The sequence below is a fragment of the Guyanagaster necrorhizus genome, assembly GCF_019112545.1.
Source record: "Guyanagaster necrorhizus MCA 3950 unplaced genomic scaffold BT62scaffold_18, whole genome shotgun sequence".
NCBI classification, from domain to species: Eukaryota; Fungi; Basidiomycota; class Agaricomycetes; order Agaricales; family Physalacriaceae; genus Guyanagaster; species Guyanagaster necrorhizus.
The window spans coordinates 598,011-614,927 of NW_025064897.1; the positions used below are offsets into that span (position 1 = coordinate 598,011).

General features: G+C 48.1%; 9 protein-coding genes across 9 annotated transcripts; 3 read left to right on the forward strand and 6 right to left on the reverse strand.

Annotated features, from left to right (window-relative positions):
• On the reverse strand, positions 1-1,334 carry BT62DRAFT_241598 (uncharacterized protein). Its single transcript, XM_043180186.1, has 7 exons — positions 1,241-1,334; positions 955-1,192; positions 864-898; positions 651-814; positions 534-594; positions 170-476; positions 1-119 (listed from the first exon to the last, which is right to left on the reverse strand). Exons 2-7 carry the CDS (start codon positions 1,085-1,087, stop codon positions 64-66), a joined length of 756 nt encoding a protein of 251 aa, XP_043037917.1. The 5' UTR covers positions 1,088-1,192; positions 1,241-1,334; the 3' UTR covers positions 1-63.
• A 242-nt stretch (positions 1,335-1,576) lies between these two features.
• Positions 1,577-2,418, forward strand: BT62DRAFT_1077761 (uncharacterized protein). Its single transcript, XM_043179333.1, has 2 exons — positions 1,577-1,675; positions 1,730-2,418. Exons 1-2 carry the CDS (start codon positions 1,661-1,663, stop codon positions 2,246-2,248), a joined length of 534 nt encoding a protein of 177 aa, XP_043037918.1. The 5' UTR covers positions 1,577-1,660; the 3' UTR covers positions 2,249-2,418.
• Positions 2,419-3,174: 756 nt separating this feature from the next.
• On the forward strand, positions 3,175-5,059 carry BT62DRAFT_1008083 (uncharacterized protein; the record flags this gene model as incomplete). The annotated part of the gene is made up of 2 exons (XM_043177412.1): positions 3,175-4,518; positions 4,571-5,059. The coding sequence occupies 2 exons, from the start codon at positions 3,175-3,177 to the stop codon at positions 5,057-5,059; spliced, it is 1,833 nt and encodes a 610-aa protein (XP_043037919.1).
• BT62DRAFT_241618 (uncharacterized protein) lies at positions 4,888-6,190 on the reverse strand. Its single transcript, XM_043180187.1, has 7 exons — positions 5,996-6,190; positions 5,750-5,946; positions 5,676-5,691; positions 5,575-5,617; positions 5,521-5,529; positions 5,426-5,466; positions 4,888-5,374 (listed from the first exon to the last, which is right to left on the reverse strand). The coding sequence occupies exons 1-7, from the start codon at positions 6,040-6,042 to the stop codon at positions 5,119-5,121; spliced, it is 609 nt and encodes a 202-aa protein (XP_043037920.1). The 5' UTR covers positions 6,043-6,190; the 3' UTR covers positions 4,888-5,118.
• A 24-nt stretch (positions 6,191-6,214) lies between these two features.
• Positions 6,215-6,835, reverse strand: BT62DRAFT_241895 (uncharacterized protein). The gene is made up of 3 exons (XM_043180189.1): positions 6,707-6,835; positions 6,410-6,653; positions 6,215-6,353 (listed from the first exon to the last, which is right to left on the reverse strand). The coding sequence occupies exons 1-3, from the start codon at positions 6,739-6,741 to the stop codon at positions 6,336-6,338; spliced, it is 297 nt and encodes a 98-aa protein (XP_043037921.1). The 5' UTR covers positions 6,742-6,835; the 3' UTR covers positions 6,215-6,335.
• Positions 6,836-7,147: 312 nt separating this feature from the next.
• BT62DRAFT_952203 (uncharacterized protein) lies at positions 7,148-9,215 on the reverse strand. The gene is made up of 12 exons (XM_043188226.1): positions 8,998-9,215; positions 8,915-8,949; positions 8,700-8,865; positions 8,527-8,588; positions 8,377-8,474; positions 8,272-8,318; positions 8,017-8,213; positions 7,944-7,959; positions 7,841-7,883; positions 7,765-7,773; positions 7,672-7,712; positions 7,148-7,620 (listed from the first exon to the last, which is right to left on the reverse strand). The coding sequence occupies exons 1-12, from the start codon at positions 9,021-9,023 to the stop codon at positions 7,320-7,322; spliced, it is 1,041 nt and encodes a 346-aa protein (XP_043037922.1). The 5' UTR covers positions 9,024-9,215; the 3' UTR covers positions 7,148-7,319.
• Positions 9,216-10,422: 1,207 nt separating this feature from the next.
• On the reverse strand, positions 10,423-11,743 carry BT62DRAFT_934082 (NAD(P)-binding protein). Its single transcript, XM_043186671.1, has 2 exons — positions 11,511-11,743; positions 10,423-11,459 (listed from the first exon to the last, which is right to left on the reverse strand). Exons 1-2 carry the CDS (start codon positions 11,528-11,530, stop codon positions 10,685-10,687), a joined length of 795 nt encoding a protein of 264 aa, XP_043037923.1. The 5' UTR covers positions 11,531-11,743; the 3' UTR covers positions 10,423-10,684.
• Positions 11,742-13,701, forward strand: BT62DRAFT_934083 (uncharacterized protein). The gene is made up of 7 exons (XM_043186672.1): positions 11,742-12,042; positions 12,092-12,288; positions 12,347-12,419; positions 12,469-12,594; positions 12,645-13,196; positions 13,252-13,426; positions 13,476-13,701. Exons 1-6 carry the CDS (start codon positions 11,833-11,835, stop codon positions 13,417-13,419), a joined length of 1,326 nt encoding a protein of 441 aa, XP_043037924.1. The 5' UTR covers positions 11,742-11,832; the 3' UTR covers positions 13,420-13,426; positions 13,476-13,701.
• Positions 13,702-14,192: 491 nt separating this feature from the next.
• BT62DRAFT_242257 (cysteine proteinase) lies at positions 14,193-16,689 on the reverse strand. The gene is made up of 11 exons (XM_043180191.1): positions 16,223-16,689; positions 15,929-16,169; positions 15,805-15,878; positions 15,507-15,752; positions 15,426-15,453; positions 15,045-15,375; positions 14,849-14,983; positions 14,573-14,793; positions 14,490-14,522; positions 14,341-14,431; positions 14,193-14,289 (listed from the first exon to the last, which is right to left on the reverse strand). Exons 1-11 carry the CDS (start codon positions 16,402-16,404, stop codon positions 14,243-14,245), a joined length of 1,629 nt encoding a protein of 542 aa, XP_043037925.1. The 5' UTR covers positions 16,405-16,689; the 3' UTR covers positions 14,193-14,242.
• Between the last annotated feature and the right edge of the window lie 228 nt (positions 16,690-16,917).

The following is a 16,917-nucleotide window of genomic DNA, read 5'->3' on the forward strand; positions in this document are numbered from 1 at the left end:
TTCTTTGGCGGTGGGTCAGAGGGTTTGGGAAGATCCTTCGTTCCGTCAGGTTTCTTCGCGGGGTCAGTTGGTTTGGGGGGGTCTTTCGTTGGTGGTGGGGGCTGTGGAATGGGAGATGGCTTCTTGTCCTTGTCAGGATGTGTGACGATTGGGGTACCCGTACCCGTACCAGTGCCAGTGCCAGTGCCAGTACCCGTGGGCTCCTTCGTTCCTGGCGGGCATTCAGGATCTGGCTTCTTGTCGGGAAGTGGGACGACAGGAGGCTTTGGTGGACCCGTACCCGTACCCGTACCGGTGCCGGTGCCGGTGCCGGTGCCACTACTTGTGGGCACTGGTGGACAATCTGTCTTCTTCGGCGCTGTCGTAGCAGTGCCAGTTCCAGTTCCAGTGCCTGTACCAGTCCCTTGATCTCTCTTCGCAGCCGTATTCTTGAATTGCCACAGCTGGGGACGCCCACTATGGGTCTTCAAACGGATCTGAGAGAATCACGAATCAACTCGTCGTATGATTAAGACACGAGAAAAACGACGTACTCTGGTACCAGGCGTGTTCTTATCAAGGTCATAACCAAACTTGGAGTTGGGCCATCGTATTCTGTACAGCTTATTGAGGAACGGCGTGTACAGAAGGATGAGAACAGGTCAACCCACTGGAAGATGAGATTTTCCTCGTCTTGAGCATGCAGGTCCCAAGCAACAGGGAAAGGACTAGTCACAATAGCAACATTGTCAGCGATGGCTGAGTCGACGGTAAGGTATGCGCCATCGAATTTACTTCGAATTACGTATCCTGCGCCAAACGCCGTGACTTCCCACTTCCCACGAGTCAGTACTAATTCATGTATTGAAGGCTGGAGCATATACCTGTTGATTCTTATGGTCGTTAATTGCAGTATAACCTAGCACCGAACTCATATTCAGACAATAGATTTAGCGGCACATAGTATACGCTCACCTTGGACGAACTTCAGGTCTCCCAAATCTTGGTCAATAACCGTCTTGTGCTCGACGTTAACAATGACATATGTTCCATCCGATAGTCTGCCAGACTTGTTCTTGGGGGGTGGAGGTATGGCAGGAGCCGCCATTGCGGGAAGAGAAAGATGTGATGGAGTCGTTTAAAAGATAACGCTGAGAAATGCGATGCTGCGACAAGCAGTCATACAGTTCCAGTAAGCAAGGAGGTGATCATTCTACCTGTCGGTTAGTTTCCAAAATCAAAATTCTAATCGATAGCGTACCTTACTCTTTCCTTTTCATCATAGAAGTTAGTGCGCAGTGTATGAATCATTAGGGCGCTGGTTTTGTCAATTTGTCCAAAGTCAGTCAGGCGACCCTGCCACGACGCCCATTTTTCAGTTCTGCGATCCAGCCGGGAGCGACTAGTCATTCAATATTCATCAATAATAGATACCAGTTCATCAACGGAATAGAACCGCACTCACCTTGAGGCTGAACGTGACTGAACGCGCTAGATCTGACAGCGGAAATGCACGTAGATCATCTAAAAAAATGTGAATGATTAAGATGTGTGACAATCAGAAATTATTTGCGAAACATACCCGCCGACAGGAATAAAAAAACAGAGAAGATGACATTGGGACAAAGCCCGATTTCCCACCTACGATACAAGTCGGAACGCATTTCTCATCCAATCAAACATGTCTCAGAAAGCCGTAGGTCTCCTCACTATTCACGTCCTCGTCGAAATGTCTGAAGCCAAACGATAGCACCTTATCGATTCTGACGGCAAGAACATCGAGAACCAACACTACTATAAGATCCGCCTCGCCGACGGCAGTGAACTCGGATACGCGCCGACCGGAATGTCCATCACCAGCGCCAAAGCCGTCTGCGCGCCCATGCCCTCCAATGCTGGGGCCCTCTTCCGGTTCGTACCAAAAGACGATAGCAAAAACGGTGTACCATGGACCGTTGGAGACGTTGGATACCTGAAAGGGCTGCAGAGCAGGGAGGACGGCACAGTACTCAAGATGAACTTGACCTTGTCGACGGGCAGTCTCCCGGCTTTGGGGTGGTACGATTCGCCTCCGTGGGGATTCACAGGGAAGCAGCTTGCCGGGAACAGAATTGCACTTTATGCGCGTAATAAAGACGCGAAGGATGTTGGACTGGTGGTGGTTGATCTTGGGAGGAACGAGTCGACGCTTGTGGAGGACCGGTCCGGAGAGCATATTCCGTTGGACTGTCAGTTTGTGAGGATGGCTCCGATTACGACAAAATTCTAGGTGCTCTGTATCTATTTACTCGTATTCCAACTCGTTCGAAAGCATGAAAAGGGACATTCTTCCCCTTCCTCAGTCGCCAGTTTTGATATTGATTTTTGCGTGTACATGTGTCATGTTGCTGTGGTAAAAGCTAGGAACGGTGTCTAGCCAGGCTATTGCTCCCATGTCACTGATCCTTCATGACTTGCCAGCGACTTTCTCAATTTTGAAACGGACCTGTCTTATTCACGGTTCCGACAGCTGTCAGTTCTCCGCAAGGTATAGAACCCTTTACTTGCGATGTTTAAGAACATCAACCCCGATGAAAAAACGCCACATCGATGCCATGTAAGTACCTAGATCTTAGCGCTTACTCAAAATACCACATCGAATTCTGTTCCGATATGTCAAGAATAAGATCCACGGTGTGTCATTTTATTGATCAACTTTGGCATCAACTAAGCGTCTCTTAATGGTGTAGTTGCCCAATTTCATTGGGAGAAGAATTTAGCCGCCATCATCTTATTTTGAGCACTTAGATTTCTTGATAACGTCCAGGTTCACATGCACGAGGTTTTGGTTTCCATTTCAGCTGTAAGATGTTCGTCAGGGTTCCTATGACTAGCTTTGCGCGCGCCTTTTTGTGAGGATGACTTCCAGTGATTTCAGGGTTGTCAAGATCGCAGTGTGAGGGAGCGAGCGCCCAGAAACATAGGAGGATTCCGTCAGTCAAGGAAATCGTGCAGTGGCTAGACAGTGCGAGTATGCGGCAGAAATTTTGCGCGAAAACGTTCTTTGACAAGGTATATTGTTCCTTCTATGTCGGATATATTCTAACAGCGCTGGACAGATGGAATACACGCCCCTAACCTACTGAAAAACACCGAACTAGAAAGATGCGACTTTATATGTGACTGTAGAAACCAAAATTGTCATCATCTCCTGCGATGTTTGGACCTCCACCATTTGGACCTGGTTGCCCGCCACCGCCACTATGCCCCCCCCCCTTCCCTCGACCGCCTTTCCCGCCACCTTGCCCCCCACCACCTTTGTGCCCGCCACCTCCTATCTGTCGACCGCCACCTCCACCTCCACCTCCACCTCCACCAGTAGTGGTACCACCAAAGCCGCCTCCACCGCCGACTAAGCCGCCTCCACCTCCACCTCCACCTCCACCAGTAGTGGTACCGCCAAAGCCGCCACCACCGCCAACTAAGCCGCCTCCTACTAATCCGCCGCCAACTAAACCACCGCCGACTAAACCGCCTCCTACTAATCCGCCGCCGACTAAACCGCCTCCTACTAATCCGCCGCCAACTAATCCGCCTCCTACCAAGCCTCCACCGACTAAGCCTCCTCCCGTTTGTCCACCACCAACAAAGCCACCACCAACTAACCCTCCTCCCGTTTGTCCACCACCAACAATCCCACCACCAACTAACCCTCCTCCCGTTTGCCCACCACCGACTAACCCACCACCAACTATTCCTCCACCAACTATCCCTCCTCCCGTTTGTCCACCACCAACAATCCCTCCTCCCGAATGCCCGCCACCGACTATCCCTCCACCAACTATCCCTCCTCCCGTTTGTCCACCACCAACAATCCCTCCTCCCGTTTGTCCACCACCGACTAACCCTCCACCGACTAATCCGCCGCCAACTAATCCGCCTCCTACCAAGCCTCCACCGACTAAGCCTCCTCCCGTTTGTCCACCACCAACAAAGCCACCACCAACTAACCCTCCTCCCGTTTGTCCACCACCAACTATCCCACCACCAACTATCCCTCCTCCCGTTTGTCCACCACCGACCAACCCTCCTCCCGTCTGTCCGCCACCGACCAAGCCTCCTCCCGAGTGCCCGCCAACAACCAAGCCTCCTCCCGTTTGTCCGCCACCGACCAAGCCTCCTCCCGAGTGCCTGCCACCAACTAACCCTCCTCCCGTTTGTCCGCCACCAACTAACCCTCCTCCCGTTTGTCCACCACCAACAGCATGCCCACCTCCAACTAATCCTCCTCCTCTCGAATGTCTGCCTCTAGACAAGCCTATCCCCAGCAAGGAGTGTCCAGTTTCGGAAAAACCCTACCCAACATTACCGGGCTCGCCTCTCCCTGGAACAGATACCAAGCCCACTGATGGAATGCCAACAACCAAACCGACCTCTGGTTCTATTAGTACTACCGTTCCCGATACAAAGACGAATGGAACGATAGCTGTCGGTCTCGGCGTTGGTACTACCGCTGCAGGAAGCAAAAATACTTCGGAAACTGCGACAGACACTAGTGGGGTACGTCTCTTTCCATCATCGTATAGGTTAAATGTATACATACGTTTCTTAGGACCTCGTCGATTCTCTCGGCGATAAACTCTCCACCAAATGCTTGTACAAAATCCGTTTCGCTGACGGCTCAGAGCTTGGTTTTAGTCATCTCGGGTTAGGCAGTGACATTGGCCACGTCCTACTCGCCACTCCCCGTAAGAGCAATAGTGGAGCCGTCTTCTCCATCGGAGGTACATGGAAATCAGGAAGTGTGGGATATCTAAAAGGGAAGTGTTCTGGATTGGATGGGAAGAGCATGAGCATGACGATGTCTCTGTCATCCACTGGCGTGCTTACGTGGTGGAATTACACCGATCCTAAGAACGAAACCGGGGCTTCATACGGGTTTACAGCTAGGCAAATGCCTAATCGGAGGATCGCATTGTACGGGTATGATGAGAAACACAAAGAATGCGGGCTGGTAGTGGTGGGAGACCATATCAGTAAGGATCCCAGTAATCTCGGTGTTGCACTAGATTGTTACTTTGTTAGGGTTACGGCTATCTAGCTGCATATCTAAACTGATAATTGTTAGAAGATCCGAGACAGTGTATACCTCACTACTATTTATTCATTGTTTTCACCGTAACCAGTACTTGTGCCCCGTTGTACCTCCAACACATTCTCACCCTCAGACTGACGACGCTCCGCCACCGAAACTGGATCTTCACCAAACTCGTCTATCACGGACAGCACACGGAATTCTATCGATGGTATCTGATTCGAAGATGTCCGTTGATTGCTGCTGGTCATCAATGTGGACTGTTTGTGCTCCCAAGCGCGGAGTCGGAGCAAGAATCTAGCAGTAAGTAAGCCCGAGAGTCTACGTGGCATCGACATGAAATCGTGAATCTTATTGGGTAGAAGAACTCACGGAAGCGTCAAGGCGTTAAGTGGTCGCTGGAAAAATCCCGCCTGAAGACAACGGATGAATAAATAGAATTGATACTCAATATAGAACACGGTTACCGGGGCAACCTGTAAATCTTGGTAAACGTAAAGCACTGTGGAACGTGAACTCACGAAATTCAGCACAACAGCTGCCTTTGTGAATAATGTGACAACACTGTCCCCCTCTGCCTGAGTCTCGAATGCGTAGGATGGTTAACTAAGCCGGGGCTCACCAAAAGTAGAACATGCCTGCAAAGAGTCGCTCGTAAGAAAGAATCTAACCACCATTTAGAGTGTAGGATTAAACCTTGCTCAAATATCACGTATATAAGCCTCCGGCGTTGAATGCTCCAAGGTCCACCAATCCTTAACGCTTGGATACTTCGGATTGTCATGAGTATTGCAGACGAGTACTCAAACACGACCAAAAATATCGAGAGGAGTAGACTCTGTAGTAAAGCATTTAGTACTGCTCTCTGCATCCGCCGGTAAGAACGAATACCACTAAAACGGACATAAGCGGTAACTAAAAAGAAATACATAAAGGACGTACAAAGGATCGCTTGTTGATTCAATGCATCTCACACCCGGGACATGCATCTATCGTTCCTGTTTAGCATATACGCCGATGCGACGGTATTGAAAGCCAAACAATATCGAGTATGATGCACGCCAATCCGATGGCAGTGAGGTAAATCAGAACGATTGTACTCCGAGAGAAGATGGCATATGTACGCGCAGTAAACGTCACTAGATGAACTGAGAGTTCATCGTCACCATCGAACACGTAAATTCACAGCATGTACCAATACGGCAGCACGCACAATAACGCTCAGTGCCGCGATGATTTTGTACCATGTATCACAACTGGAAGAAAATTGGTTTGATGACTTTCAAATGAAAAGAGCGTACTGAAAAGAGGGAATTCAGAAGAACAAATCAGCACAAGGAGAGCTGTAAATATTACCCTGGCACCTAGTTTTTCGGCTATAGCGAGAAGATAGAGGACGTTCGCTATCAGAGCATAGCGACAACAAATGTACAGAATAGTTGACAATCTGAACTTTGAGCCCCACATGTACTTGACTTCCATCGGAAAGGTCGGGATATAGTCATAGTAGAGCAGAGCTAAGAAAATCGGCGTCAAAGAATTACCAGTATGAGGACAAACGTTACCAATGCTGGAGTACTGAATCCGGAACTGGAGAAAACTGAATGAATGTCAAGCCTGAGAATAAAAGAAAAAAAATCCAAAGTGACTTACTGGGTAGCAGCATCTGCCGTATACGTGGGGGACATGAAGAGGCGAGAAGGAACGTAGAAAACGACTCCTTTTATGCCATTTTCTCTACCGAAGTGTAGCCGGTTCAGGGAACGCTGAACGAGGAACCAAGCTGTGCTGAGTTACGATGCGCCAAGGTAGCTGTAATGTTATTTGAAGGCCCGTTACCATTCATACCGTGGAAGAAGATACGCCAATAACAAGATCAAGCGAATGTAGCAGTACAAGACACGGAAGAATGCATACATCCGATGAGTAATTGTCTTGACAGTGTACCCCAAATCTGTACCCCCCGGAAAATTTGGCGGGGTATTACAGCGAATATGAGGATGCCTGGATTGTCGCTGTTTGTCGGTGTGTTGCCATCATGCAGTGGATTTACGCTGATCCTAGGAACGCTCATACAACTTTTTATAGGACCACCTAGACTAGGCTCGAATCAGTCTGGGGCAGTGCCTTTGAAACTCGATAACAGTCGATCCGGATGGTTCGAGTCTATACCTAGACATTAGCATAGCGAGTGTCGTATCTATTGTAATATCCAATTACAATGAAAGATAAATTTTAGCATAGCGATTTTCCTACTAGCTGAGAACTATCCACTGCTCTCAGTATGAGCAGTAGTCATCTTCGACGTCTTATGATACCCAGGAACCATGCTCGAGGTAGATGGCATATTCTCCTGGGATACCTTCCTACTCTCCTCTAACATGTACTCATCCTGGCGTGCTGCCACTGACACCGGATCTTCACCAAACTCATCAACCAGTGACGGAGCACGGAATTCCATGGTCTGTGTATGCCGCGAGTTATTTCCACCGATCAATGCGACGGACTGTTTGTGTTCCCACACGCGGAGGCGGAGGAGGAAGCGGGCGGTTAGTAGACCCGAAAGTCTAGGAGAGTTCTGTGATTTTAGTAGCCTTGAAGATCGTAGACGAACTTACGGAAGTGTCAATGCATTAAGTAGTCGCTGGAAAAATCCCGCCTAGAAAGCGAAGAATTAATTAATGTTAGCATGAGGAGAGTACCTGACCTACCGGTGCGACCTACATATGTACTCCGTGAGTATGATAAAGACGTTAATATGAAGACGCCACGTAAGGGCAAGCTCACCGAGTTCAAAATGACAGCCGCAGTCGTGAACAACGAGACGAAACTGTCGGTGAATTGCCGTCTCAGCCCTAGCCCAGTTCATGGCTAACAAATAGATATTCACCCAAAATAGAGGATGCCTTCAACGAACAACGCGTGTAAGAATCACATAGCCAGGTAGTAACGATGGAAATGACCTTGCTCGAAAACAAGATATGCGAAACCCCGTCGTTGAGCCTTCCAGGGACCCCCAACTTTAAACGCTTGAATGCTTCGGATCGTCATCAATATCGCAGATGAATACTCAAAAACGACCATCAGTATCGAGAGGAGTAAATTTGCTGCGGCGGAGACTTCAGTGGCTTTCATTGAGAGCAAGAAGATGTCATTACCACTAAATTCAGCACGTTGTCAGCTAACAGAAGTTGAGACCGAGGGCAGAGGGGACGCACAGAGGATTGCTAGATGATCCGACGCACTTGAGTCCTGGAACATGCATCTAACATTCCAAACAATGAGAATCACGGTATATGGTGCAAATAGTAGAACAGACTAACGATGTCGAGTATGACACATGTCAAGCCAATGGCGACAAGGTAAAACAGAATAATTCTGCTCCTAGCAAAGATGGCATATGTGCGGCCAGTGAAAGCCACTAAAGCATATTTGAACCGGGTCGGTTCAGTCGCAAAGATTGCATTACGCACCAATGATAGCGGCTCGCCCCAAAACGCTAAGTGCCCCGATGATTTTATACCATGTATCGCAACTAGTTTGACCTCCTGAATCAACACACTGTTGTTATCCTTGCGCAAAGTATAGAAACTCGCTAAAAAGTCCAAGGTGAGAACAACGAATAGAATATATGGCAAAAAGATACAATACCCTGGCGCCTAATTTCTTGGCTATAGCTAGGAGATAGAGGACGTTCGCAACAAGAGCGTAACGACAAAAGATATATAGAACAGTTGACAACCTGAACTTTGAGCCCCACACGTACTTGACCTCTGTGGGGAAAGTCAAAGCGTAGTCATAGTAGATGAGCGCTGCAGCACTGATCAATGTGAGGTAAGTAAAACATGGAAGCCATCGCACCAATGCTGGAGTACTGGATCCGGAACTGAAGGAAACTGGGCCAATGTTAATCCAATAGGAGAAATCGGAAGTCAGCGACGTACTGTGTAGCAGCAGCTTTTGTCGCCATGATGAGGAGAAAGGAAGACGGGGAGCGACTTATATACAGTTGACTAGGATGGAACTGGTGTCATTTAAGCGTGAGTAAAGATGTATGCGCGGCTGTGGAAGAGATGATCAAAGCACAAGGCTCAAGAACTTGTTGCAATGATGAACTCCCCTCCCCCTTCTTGGATAAGGTTCTACAAGCCGGAGTTAGATCTGGCGATATGTAGCGATGAATGAGCTAATGAAAGTAGTAGGAAAGAAGCAAAGTATACCGTAGGCAAGGTGAGAGTATTGCTTTAGGGTGTGGGCGTAGAATCGTGGAAATTGAAGAACTTGTCATCGCGAAGCATGGCTGAAAATAAACGGTCCAGGGGAAACCACGGCGCTTTGGCGGAGGTAAGATCATCAAAATAAATATAGAACTCATACACTTTGAATCCATCGGATCAATCGTACGTAGTTCTCCGTCCTCATCGGGCAAAACCAAAAACATTCTCATTCTGGCGGTGAAACATCAGACGTAGATAGTATCGACGGGCATGGATTTTACGGAGAAAGATGCATGTCAATTGATCGTGCGCGTAAATCAGCATGGATACAAAGAATTATTTGAAGTTGATCAATCTCAGTCATCGCGTAGGTATTTATATCACACGTTCGATGTAGCACCCACGGGATACCATCTCGTGAATGATCCTGGAACATGGCTATACCCAGCATCTGATAAGGGGCTGTCCATGCAACGAAACAGTTGGAACGAACACACTGAGCTTTCCTTCATTCCCTTCTTTCGTGAAGGCGGAGTCTGCTGTCGCAAACGTATTGCATCGTGCTCGCAAGCAAGTCATGGTGCGTTTGCTCCTGTCGGTATCCGAACCGGTCACAGCTTACCCAGGTTAATCAAGGGACAGGAGAAATTCATAGCTGTTTCTCACCTTTCCCATCATCAAACTGTTGGAATCTGCGAGAGAATTCGAGCAATCCGGCATTCCGGCATGATGAGTAAAGGAAATAATCCGAGAGAAATTGAAGGAGTTAGATAGAAACTACTAGGAAAGGAGTAGTCTAGTGTAAATATGAGAAGTCAATGGGAAACTCCTCAGGAGTTTGTAACCCAAAGACTAAAGGTCTTACAAGCATGTACTCTGGATACAGTCCAAATCTCAACACAAACAAGGTCAGAGATTCATCCATTACGCCCATCATCGCAATGAGCGGGAGTAGGTGACATCAAATCGACGGCGCTTCCCTGTTTAGAAAGATATCTCGATAGTTCTCACGCCCACTGACAGCACAAACACTACCTTACGAAAACCGCCGCTATCTTAAGGGGTCATGACCTGACCTGCGTGCTGAACGAGAATTTTGCATTCCAACCCCCTTGGGACTTGGACATTGGTGAAGCCAATTTATCTATGGCAGTCTTGCCCTCCAAGCGGATTCTCCGAAAAGTCTTACTACATACTGTACATCGGTGTTATTTTAAATAAGCATGTAATTCCTGGTTGCTAACGTCAAGATCTCATAGGGAGACCAAGTAAGCAGCATAATATACAGCAATACCCTCCACGAGTCCCATTTTTCGTGGCTGCCATCCAACAAGTGCTCGAGCAAGGTACGGTCTTAGCAGAGCTGTCGTTCCCACAGCACTCTCGAAAGCTAAGGGAAAATGTCAAGAGAGTTTCAAAGAGAGTGATAAAGCTTACGGTTTGCTGGTTCCCTGTACGCAAAACCGTCCTCCACGCCTGCAACTTTTGCAACGACTGCCAAAATCTCATCAACCGACTCAGTGAAATCATTCGCAGCATCAAATGCCTTTCCCCCGCAGATTGCAGCTTTCTCTGCTACTCTTACATACAAATCCGCCAAATCGTCTGCGTGAACCAGTGCGAACCTCCCTCCCGGCCTGCCCGCAAAGGTCAACTTCCTTCCCTCTTTCTTTGCTTTCTCCGCTTCTCCAAACAAGGTCGCAAAAATAGACCCGGAACGCCCATAAAGCATCGAGGGACGGATAACGATGCCGTTCAAGGTTGGCTCTTTCATGACCCGCTGTTCATGGGCAGGACGCCATTTAACTAACTCGACAGGATTGGTCAGTGGGCTGGTGTCGGTGACAATATCGGTGCGGTTGTCGCCATGAACCCAAGTCCCAGAAGTGTATATGTACGTGAGCTTTGGCGCGCTGGGGTCGCGGGAAGACTTGACGGTGTCTATGACAGCTTGCAGAATCTCGGCTGAGAGGAAGGCTATTTTGGCGCTCCCACCGATAGCTTCAATGATCACGTCGAGCGTAGGGACAATGTTGAGCCATTTGGGTGAGACCGGCTCAGCGACGATGGGTATGATTTCTTCAGCGGAGAGCTGCTTGGCTTTTTGGGCAGAGCGGGTTTGACCGTAGACAATGTGGCCTGCGCGTGCAAGTGCTTGGGCAGCAGGGAAGCCGATGAATCCAGAAGCGCTGGAGTCTCTGTCAGATGTGAAACACAGCAATGGTAGGGGGTAGACTTACCCTAGGACGAGTACCTTCATTGTATGGGAAGATGGACAAAAAGAGTTGACTTGGCCATAGTTTTATACAGGAACTCAAAGATAGAGTGGGTACCATGAGTGGAGTGGGTCATCTCTGTCAGCAGCTGTCATCCGAGGCTTACGAAGAAGAGCGGCAGCTGCGCACGACCAATGTGTTGACAAGAGATCCAGCGGAAATAGAATTGTATTCCCTACATCGTGCGAGAGCAGGAGCAGATGACCTAAATGGTCATCGTTTTGTTCCCAGTCTGGCCATCACCTCTTGCTCACTTACTGCGATCACGCTTTCCCGCGAACGGGCAATGGACAACTCTGTTTTCCAGCTTCCTCTTCCACTGTTGCTATTAGTTCATCTGCATATCCTCGAGTATCCACACGTCAATGACCCAGAGTACGATATCAACGTCTTCAATTCCCGAACGCGTGGTCTGCGAGATCGTGCAAGATCCACGCAGGATATCTTCTATTTTCTGGTCGGAAAGATTGAGAGAACAAAAGCACGCGTCCAGAAGGTACCTGCCAATTATAAGATTCCTCTAGTGTCTCACCGAAATTTGGTAGATCTTGCCCTCGTATCCTTGTCTCAAGCCAGCAGACACCACGACGTTTCGAAACTCACTAGCAAAGTACATTGAGAACTTGAGACATCAAGCTATTGCCTCATCTGCTGACGCAGAATCTCCAACCGCGAATGTGGCTTGGTGGTGGAGAGACGTCGTTGTTAGGAAGTCACTCCTGGAACAGTGCGAGGGTGAAAAGTAGCTATTCAGGCGTTATTACGCGTCTTTCGTTCTGATTTGGATCAAATCTCATTAGGTTTATGCGTATGGTTGTCTGCCTTTCAACTCACGCGTTGTTCATCGCGGTATCGGCTACTAATGCCACTTTGGTATGTTCTCTATCTGGCCTCGTTAACTGGTCTTTACACGTTCGTTTAGAGTAATATATCCCAACTATCTGGGAACTATGCTTCTCGACTTGAATCTATGAAATATGCGAAGAACGGCTGGGTTCGCACTGCGTCCCTCATCCTACAGCGCAGTCGAGATCTTAGCACGTTACGGGTAGAGTCTTGGCTCCTTCGTTTCCACAAGTCGCTAACCATACACACAAGACTAATCTAGTGAAGCAGATGATCGCCCCGTCCAAGTACGGTTCTCTTTCCACATCAAAACTCATAGCCCTCCTCGACTCCAAGGGACGAGATCTCAAGCATAATTGGACAAATCGAGCACTGGAGTTTATTCTTGAACTGTCTGGCCTGAAGATGTCTCCCACCTTATCGTTATCCTCCCCGGATACCATCATTAGTACCACCATCCTTCGTCAACGAGCATCTAATAGTCTCCCACAGGTCCTGCCTGTAGCCGCAGCTCATCATTTATCCAATTTGCGAAAACTGAAGAAGCCGGTACTAGCCATCAAAGCACCCGAGTCTATCACTATCAATGTTAAAACAGAGACGCTAGCTCCCTATCTCAGCGCGACTTTATCAGATTACCACGATGCCCAAGTACGAATGCATCAGAACTTGCAAAATGCACTGACAATCATCAACCGTGGTCATGATCGTTATAACTCTCGAATAAAGAAAATGAAGAACCGTGGAGCCCTCTCTCTCAATTTGAGGCAGCCTCCTGATTGGCGACTGTATGTGGACTTTGAAGCGCGTAATCATTTCCCTCCTTCAGCCCCATAAATGTAATGAACCGAAAATACAGACACCTCCCGATCCGTCTTTATTCTCACTCTCTACACCCGATAACCTTGAATCCTTAGAAGAGCGTATAAACCGTATCAGGCACAAGCTCCCTGTAACCCCCGCGATTGGCGCCTGCAGCCGATACTCAACGAAAAAACCGACAATATCCGGCTGCAAAGCGTCTTGAATCCTGCGTAAGTCGTTGCCTTCTCTGCCTGCTAATCCCAGCTGAAAGCTCTTCAGGATACTACGTTGCATGAAGACGACAGTTTTTCAACCACCGATTCCGAAATCTGAATGTGTGTGGAGGGGATCGAGATTACTTTCAGGCTTTCCGTCTTTGGTAAACTCGTCCATGGCATTGAAAGATCTCGAATCTGATGATGGAGAGTGGTAATATATGCTGATATTGACATGGTAGTGTAGTACATGCCAAGTCGGTAATATTAATAAATTTACAAAGCTAGCGCAGGAGACAGCTCCATCTCATGCCTCAGCTGGCCGCAAATTTCGGCGGGGGCATCCTTGAACGTGTAGACCCGAAGGCCAAGGAAAATCGAGTCTTCTTCAGACCCCTGTGTAATAGCCCTGGCGATCTTTGTCTTGTCATCGTCGGAGGGTTGGGAGACAGCTTCAATCTTGTCAATGTCGGCCTTTTGTTCGTTATCTGTGGGGATGGCATCGACAACACCGTCCTCGCCTGCTTTCTCCTTTTCGATCTCCCCTTTCTCCCGGTCCTTGTCTTCGTCTGTTGTCTGTCCCTTCTCGGCAACAGCGCTATCTTTTGTCTCTTCTTTGGTGCTTTCCTTTACTGGGTTTTCGCTCTTTCCGGTCTCTTCCTCGATTGTCACTTTCTCTTCGGCGACCTTTTTCGCGGCAGCTTTCTCCTCCTCTGCTTTCCTGACTGCTAAAGCTTTCTGCTCTAATTCAGCTAAGTCTTGTCCAGCCAGGATATCCAAAGGAATGGGCAAATTCTGGGCCTGCGAGCTATTACAAATGTTGATAACCCGTCAAAATAATAACATGGAGAGGTGAGAAGAATACCTTGCGTTGAAGTCTACGAGAGAAAAACGATCAGTTAAATAAGATGTCATGGCTGGTGACCTACTCATAGCAATGGACTGGCTCTTGGCACGCTCGGCGAGCACCCTCGAAAGAAAGCGAGGATTCCAAGTCTCAACGTTTTCTTGAAGGTATGTCTACTCATTCTTCTATAAGTAGACGTCGCAGAAAGATAGTGTAGTGTGCCAGCCTTACCGACGGGCGATATACGAAACGGTCCAGACGAACCTGAGTCAAAAATTCAGAATAAACCCCCGCCGAGAACAAGAAGTACGCACGTGTACAACATACGACCCCGCCTCCAAATTCACTTCGACATTTACGCTTCGCGTGAGGAGCCTAGATGCCGAAGATTGCGCAATAAGATTCTTATCTCCTTTTTTAAACACCACGAAATCAAAGGTCCAGTGCGAGCGCCCTGATATAGCTTCGAAGTAACGATCGTCCAACTGCGACAGAACAATCATCGCCTTGGTAGCAGCAGGCAACGTGATAGTGACTATAGCAGAGACTCAGTGTAGCACATTATAATAAAAAAGGAAAATAAGACGTACATGATACATCCCCGTACGTCCAGGCCGAGGGAAGTGGGCGCGCTGGTACATGAAGCCACTGAGAGGACATGACCCAGTTTTCATCAAACAAAATGGTTTTGTCAATCTGCTCCCAACACTCCAAGAAGTCCCTGTCTGCATAAAGGTCGCAAAGATGAGCGAAATCTGAGAAATCGGATATAAAGAAGGAACGCACACTCCATGACAAATTGGCCATCGTCTCCAAAGGAATGTTCAAGTTGGGGAAGCATCTCAAGCCATTCGGGTGTCCATTGTTTCGAGCCGTCTGACCATGGACCAGTCCACTCAGAGTTGCCCCACGGATTTCGGATGACAACGAAACGTTTGTCTTTGCATTCAACTGCTCTGAGAACAGAGTAGGCATGGCCTCCAATCAAACCGCTGACTTTGATGTAATCTTCCCCGCTACGACTAGAGTCAAGGTCATTGAATGCGACCCCAAAGAGACGATCATGATTGGCCTTGAGCAGCTCTTCTGTCCAAAAAAGATCGGGATCAAGGATGTCCTGGAGATAGCGTTAGCTACAGTCGTACAGAAGAAAAGTATCAGATGCACATTTGCAGGGATGAAACATGTTACGCCACTGCGCTCAAATTAGCGTACGTTTAGTTAGGGTGATTGAGTCATGGAACGTACCCCGTGAGGTCTTCAACGGCTTCGCAGGCCCAGCCACCGCTCAAAGCACTGTAACTCCCATGGAGTTTCGCATACGCCTTTTCGATCAGCGGCACCCATGTCTCCCCATCGGTACCAGATCTGGCAAAGTAGAGGGTAGCGCTCCCTTTGCGTGAGGATCTGTTGTAGAGCGCCTTGTCGTTGTGATATAGCTGCTTTTCGGCTCCACCCAGCTCTTCGAATTTGGGGATAGACGTATAGAGCAGACTACGCAGAATTGAAACCACTGGCAGAATGAAAAGGGAGAAAAGCCACTTACTCATCGATGACCACATTTACCCATTTATTGTCGCGGAAGAAGATGAATCCATATACCCCAATCTTTTCATCTCTCTGAATACGCAAATGAGATGCTTATTACCTTTATCAAGAAGTATACTTACGGCAACACAGAATTTTTCCACCAACCCTGGGGACGTGCACATTGTTGCCAATGCGGAGACAAACCAGCAGTCACCAATAGCACCCTGAACTATATCATTCGAAGATGCGCCATCGATGAAAAACTGAGGATTGTCAAAGATCTGGGCCACGCGGAGTACATCAGAGGGATTGTATGTTTGGTCGCTCGCAAGTCCATGAAGGCACCGAAATTTGTCATGCTGTAGATCAAACTCGTGATCTCTATGTAAAATTTGGAGCTGGAACCAGGCTGCGAAGAATAGTCGATAACGAACCTGAACTTTCGATTCTTCGCCTTGCATTCCTTTGCAATACGTTCAACCTTTGTCTTGCAATCGACTAGTGCCTTTTCTAGTTCAGCAGTGACTAGTAAGCCGGCATGGTGTCCTTCTTGGAGGAATGATTTCTTGATCTCCTCAACATCCGGTTTCCCTTTGAAGAGATTGAAGATAGGCATTGGTATGGGGAAGAGAGCCGAGTCATCGAGATCTTGTTATATGAAGGATTCGGCGAACCTCCGAATGCCGTCAAGGGTAGAGATTTGCATTCGATTTTGGCGCTTATATGGGCGCTGCACAAAGGGCTTGTTGGAAGTTTTGATATAGATCATCGGCAAACTCGGAAGACGGTAGACAGCGAAACCTCCAGTAAAGCATCGGTATGTTTAAATATTTCCAAGGCTACGAAACGTGATACACCGTGAATGCATTGTGCAAGTTGCAGCAAAGTCATAACATTGGACGCGTATGAGACGGAGCTTTGACGCACCGGCAGATCCGGCGCTTAGCATCTGTTACTAATTATAGCCTCGTGCTGACCCACCTAGTCTATACTTATTCGAAATCCATCAGCATTCTGTTGAACGAGACACGTACACCCGATTCTTTCCCGCCTACTTACTCATATTTCATTTCCCGACCTCCTATACTTCATACCGCCCATATATACCTCATAGTCACTACCGCATCCT

Coding starts and splice junctions, on each gene's coding strand:
- BT62DRAFT_952203 (XM_043188226.1), bottom strand. CDS start 9,023: ATGGCGACAAAAGCTGCTGCTACACA. Junction 8,950..8,997: donor ACAAAAGCTGCTGCTACACA/GTACGTCGCTGA, acceptor ACATTGGCCCAG/TTTCCTTCAGTTCCGGATCC. Junction 8,319..8,376: donor CATGTGTCATACTCGACATC/GTTAGTCTGTTC, acceptor TTGGAATGTTAG/ATGCATGTTCCAGGACTCAA.
- BT62DRAFT_934083 (XM_043186672.1), top strand. CDS start 11,833: ATGGACAACTCTGTTTTCCAGCTTCCTCTTCCACTGTTGCTATTAGTT. Junction 12,289..12,346: donor GAACAGTGCGAGGGTGAAAA/GTAGCTATTCAG, acceptor AAATCTCATTAG/GTTTATGCGTATGGTTGTCT. Junction 13,197..13,251: donor GACTGTATGTGGACTTTGAA/GCGCGTAATCAT, acceptor CCGAAAATACAG/ACACCTCCCGATCCGTCTTT.
- BT62DRAFT_241895 (XM_043180189.1), bottom strand. CDS start 6,741: ATGTCCCCCACGTATACGGCAGATGCTGCTACCCA. Junction 6,654..6,706: donor ACGGCAGATGCTGCTACCCA/GTAAGTCACTTT, acceptor ACATTCATTCAG/TTTTCTCCAGTTCCGGATTC.
- BT62DRAFT_241598 (XM_043180186.1), bottom strand. CDS start 1,087: ATGGCGGCTCCTGCCATACCTCCACCCCCCAAGAACAAGTCTGGCAGA. Junction 899..954: donor AGACCTGAAGTTCGTCCAAG/GTGAGCGTATAC, acceptor GTTCGGTGCTAG/GTTATACTGCAATTAACGAC. Junction 815..863: donor ACGACCATAAGAATCAACAG/GTATATGCTCCA, acceptor ACTCGTGGGAAG/TGGGAAGTCACGGCGTTTGG.
- BT62DRAFT_934082 (XM_043186671.1), bottom strand. CDS start 11,530: ATGAAGGTACTCGTCCTAGG. Junction 11,460..11,510: donor ATGAAGGTACTCGTCCTAGG/GTAAGTCTACCC, acceptor CAGAGACTCCAG/CGCTTCTGGATTCATCGGCT.
- BT62DRAFT_242257 (XM_043180191.1), bottom strand. CDS start 16,404: ATGCCTATCTTCAATCTCTTCAAAGGGAAACCGGATGTTGAGGAGATC. Junction 14,984..15,044: donor TGGCCAATTTGTCATGGAGT/GTGCGTTCCTTC, acceptor ACCTTTATGCAG/ACAGGGACTTCTTGGAGTGT. Junction 14,290..14,340: donor GAGCCAGTCCATTGCTATGA/GTAGGTCACCAG, acceptor TTTCTCTCGTAG/ACTTCAACGCAAGGTATTCT.
- BT62DRAFT_241618 (XM_043180187.1), bottom strand. CDS start 6,042: ATGCATGTCCCGGGTGTGAGATGCATTGAATCAACAAGCGATCCTTT. Junction 5,947..5,995: donor GAATCAACAAGCGATCCTTT/GTACGTCCTTTA, acceptor TGTCCGTTTTAG/TGGTATTCGTTCTTACCGGC. Junction 5,375..5,425: donor CTTAACGCCTTGACGCTTCC/GTGAGTTCTTCT, acceptor GATGCCACGTAG/ACTCTCGGGCTTACTTACTG.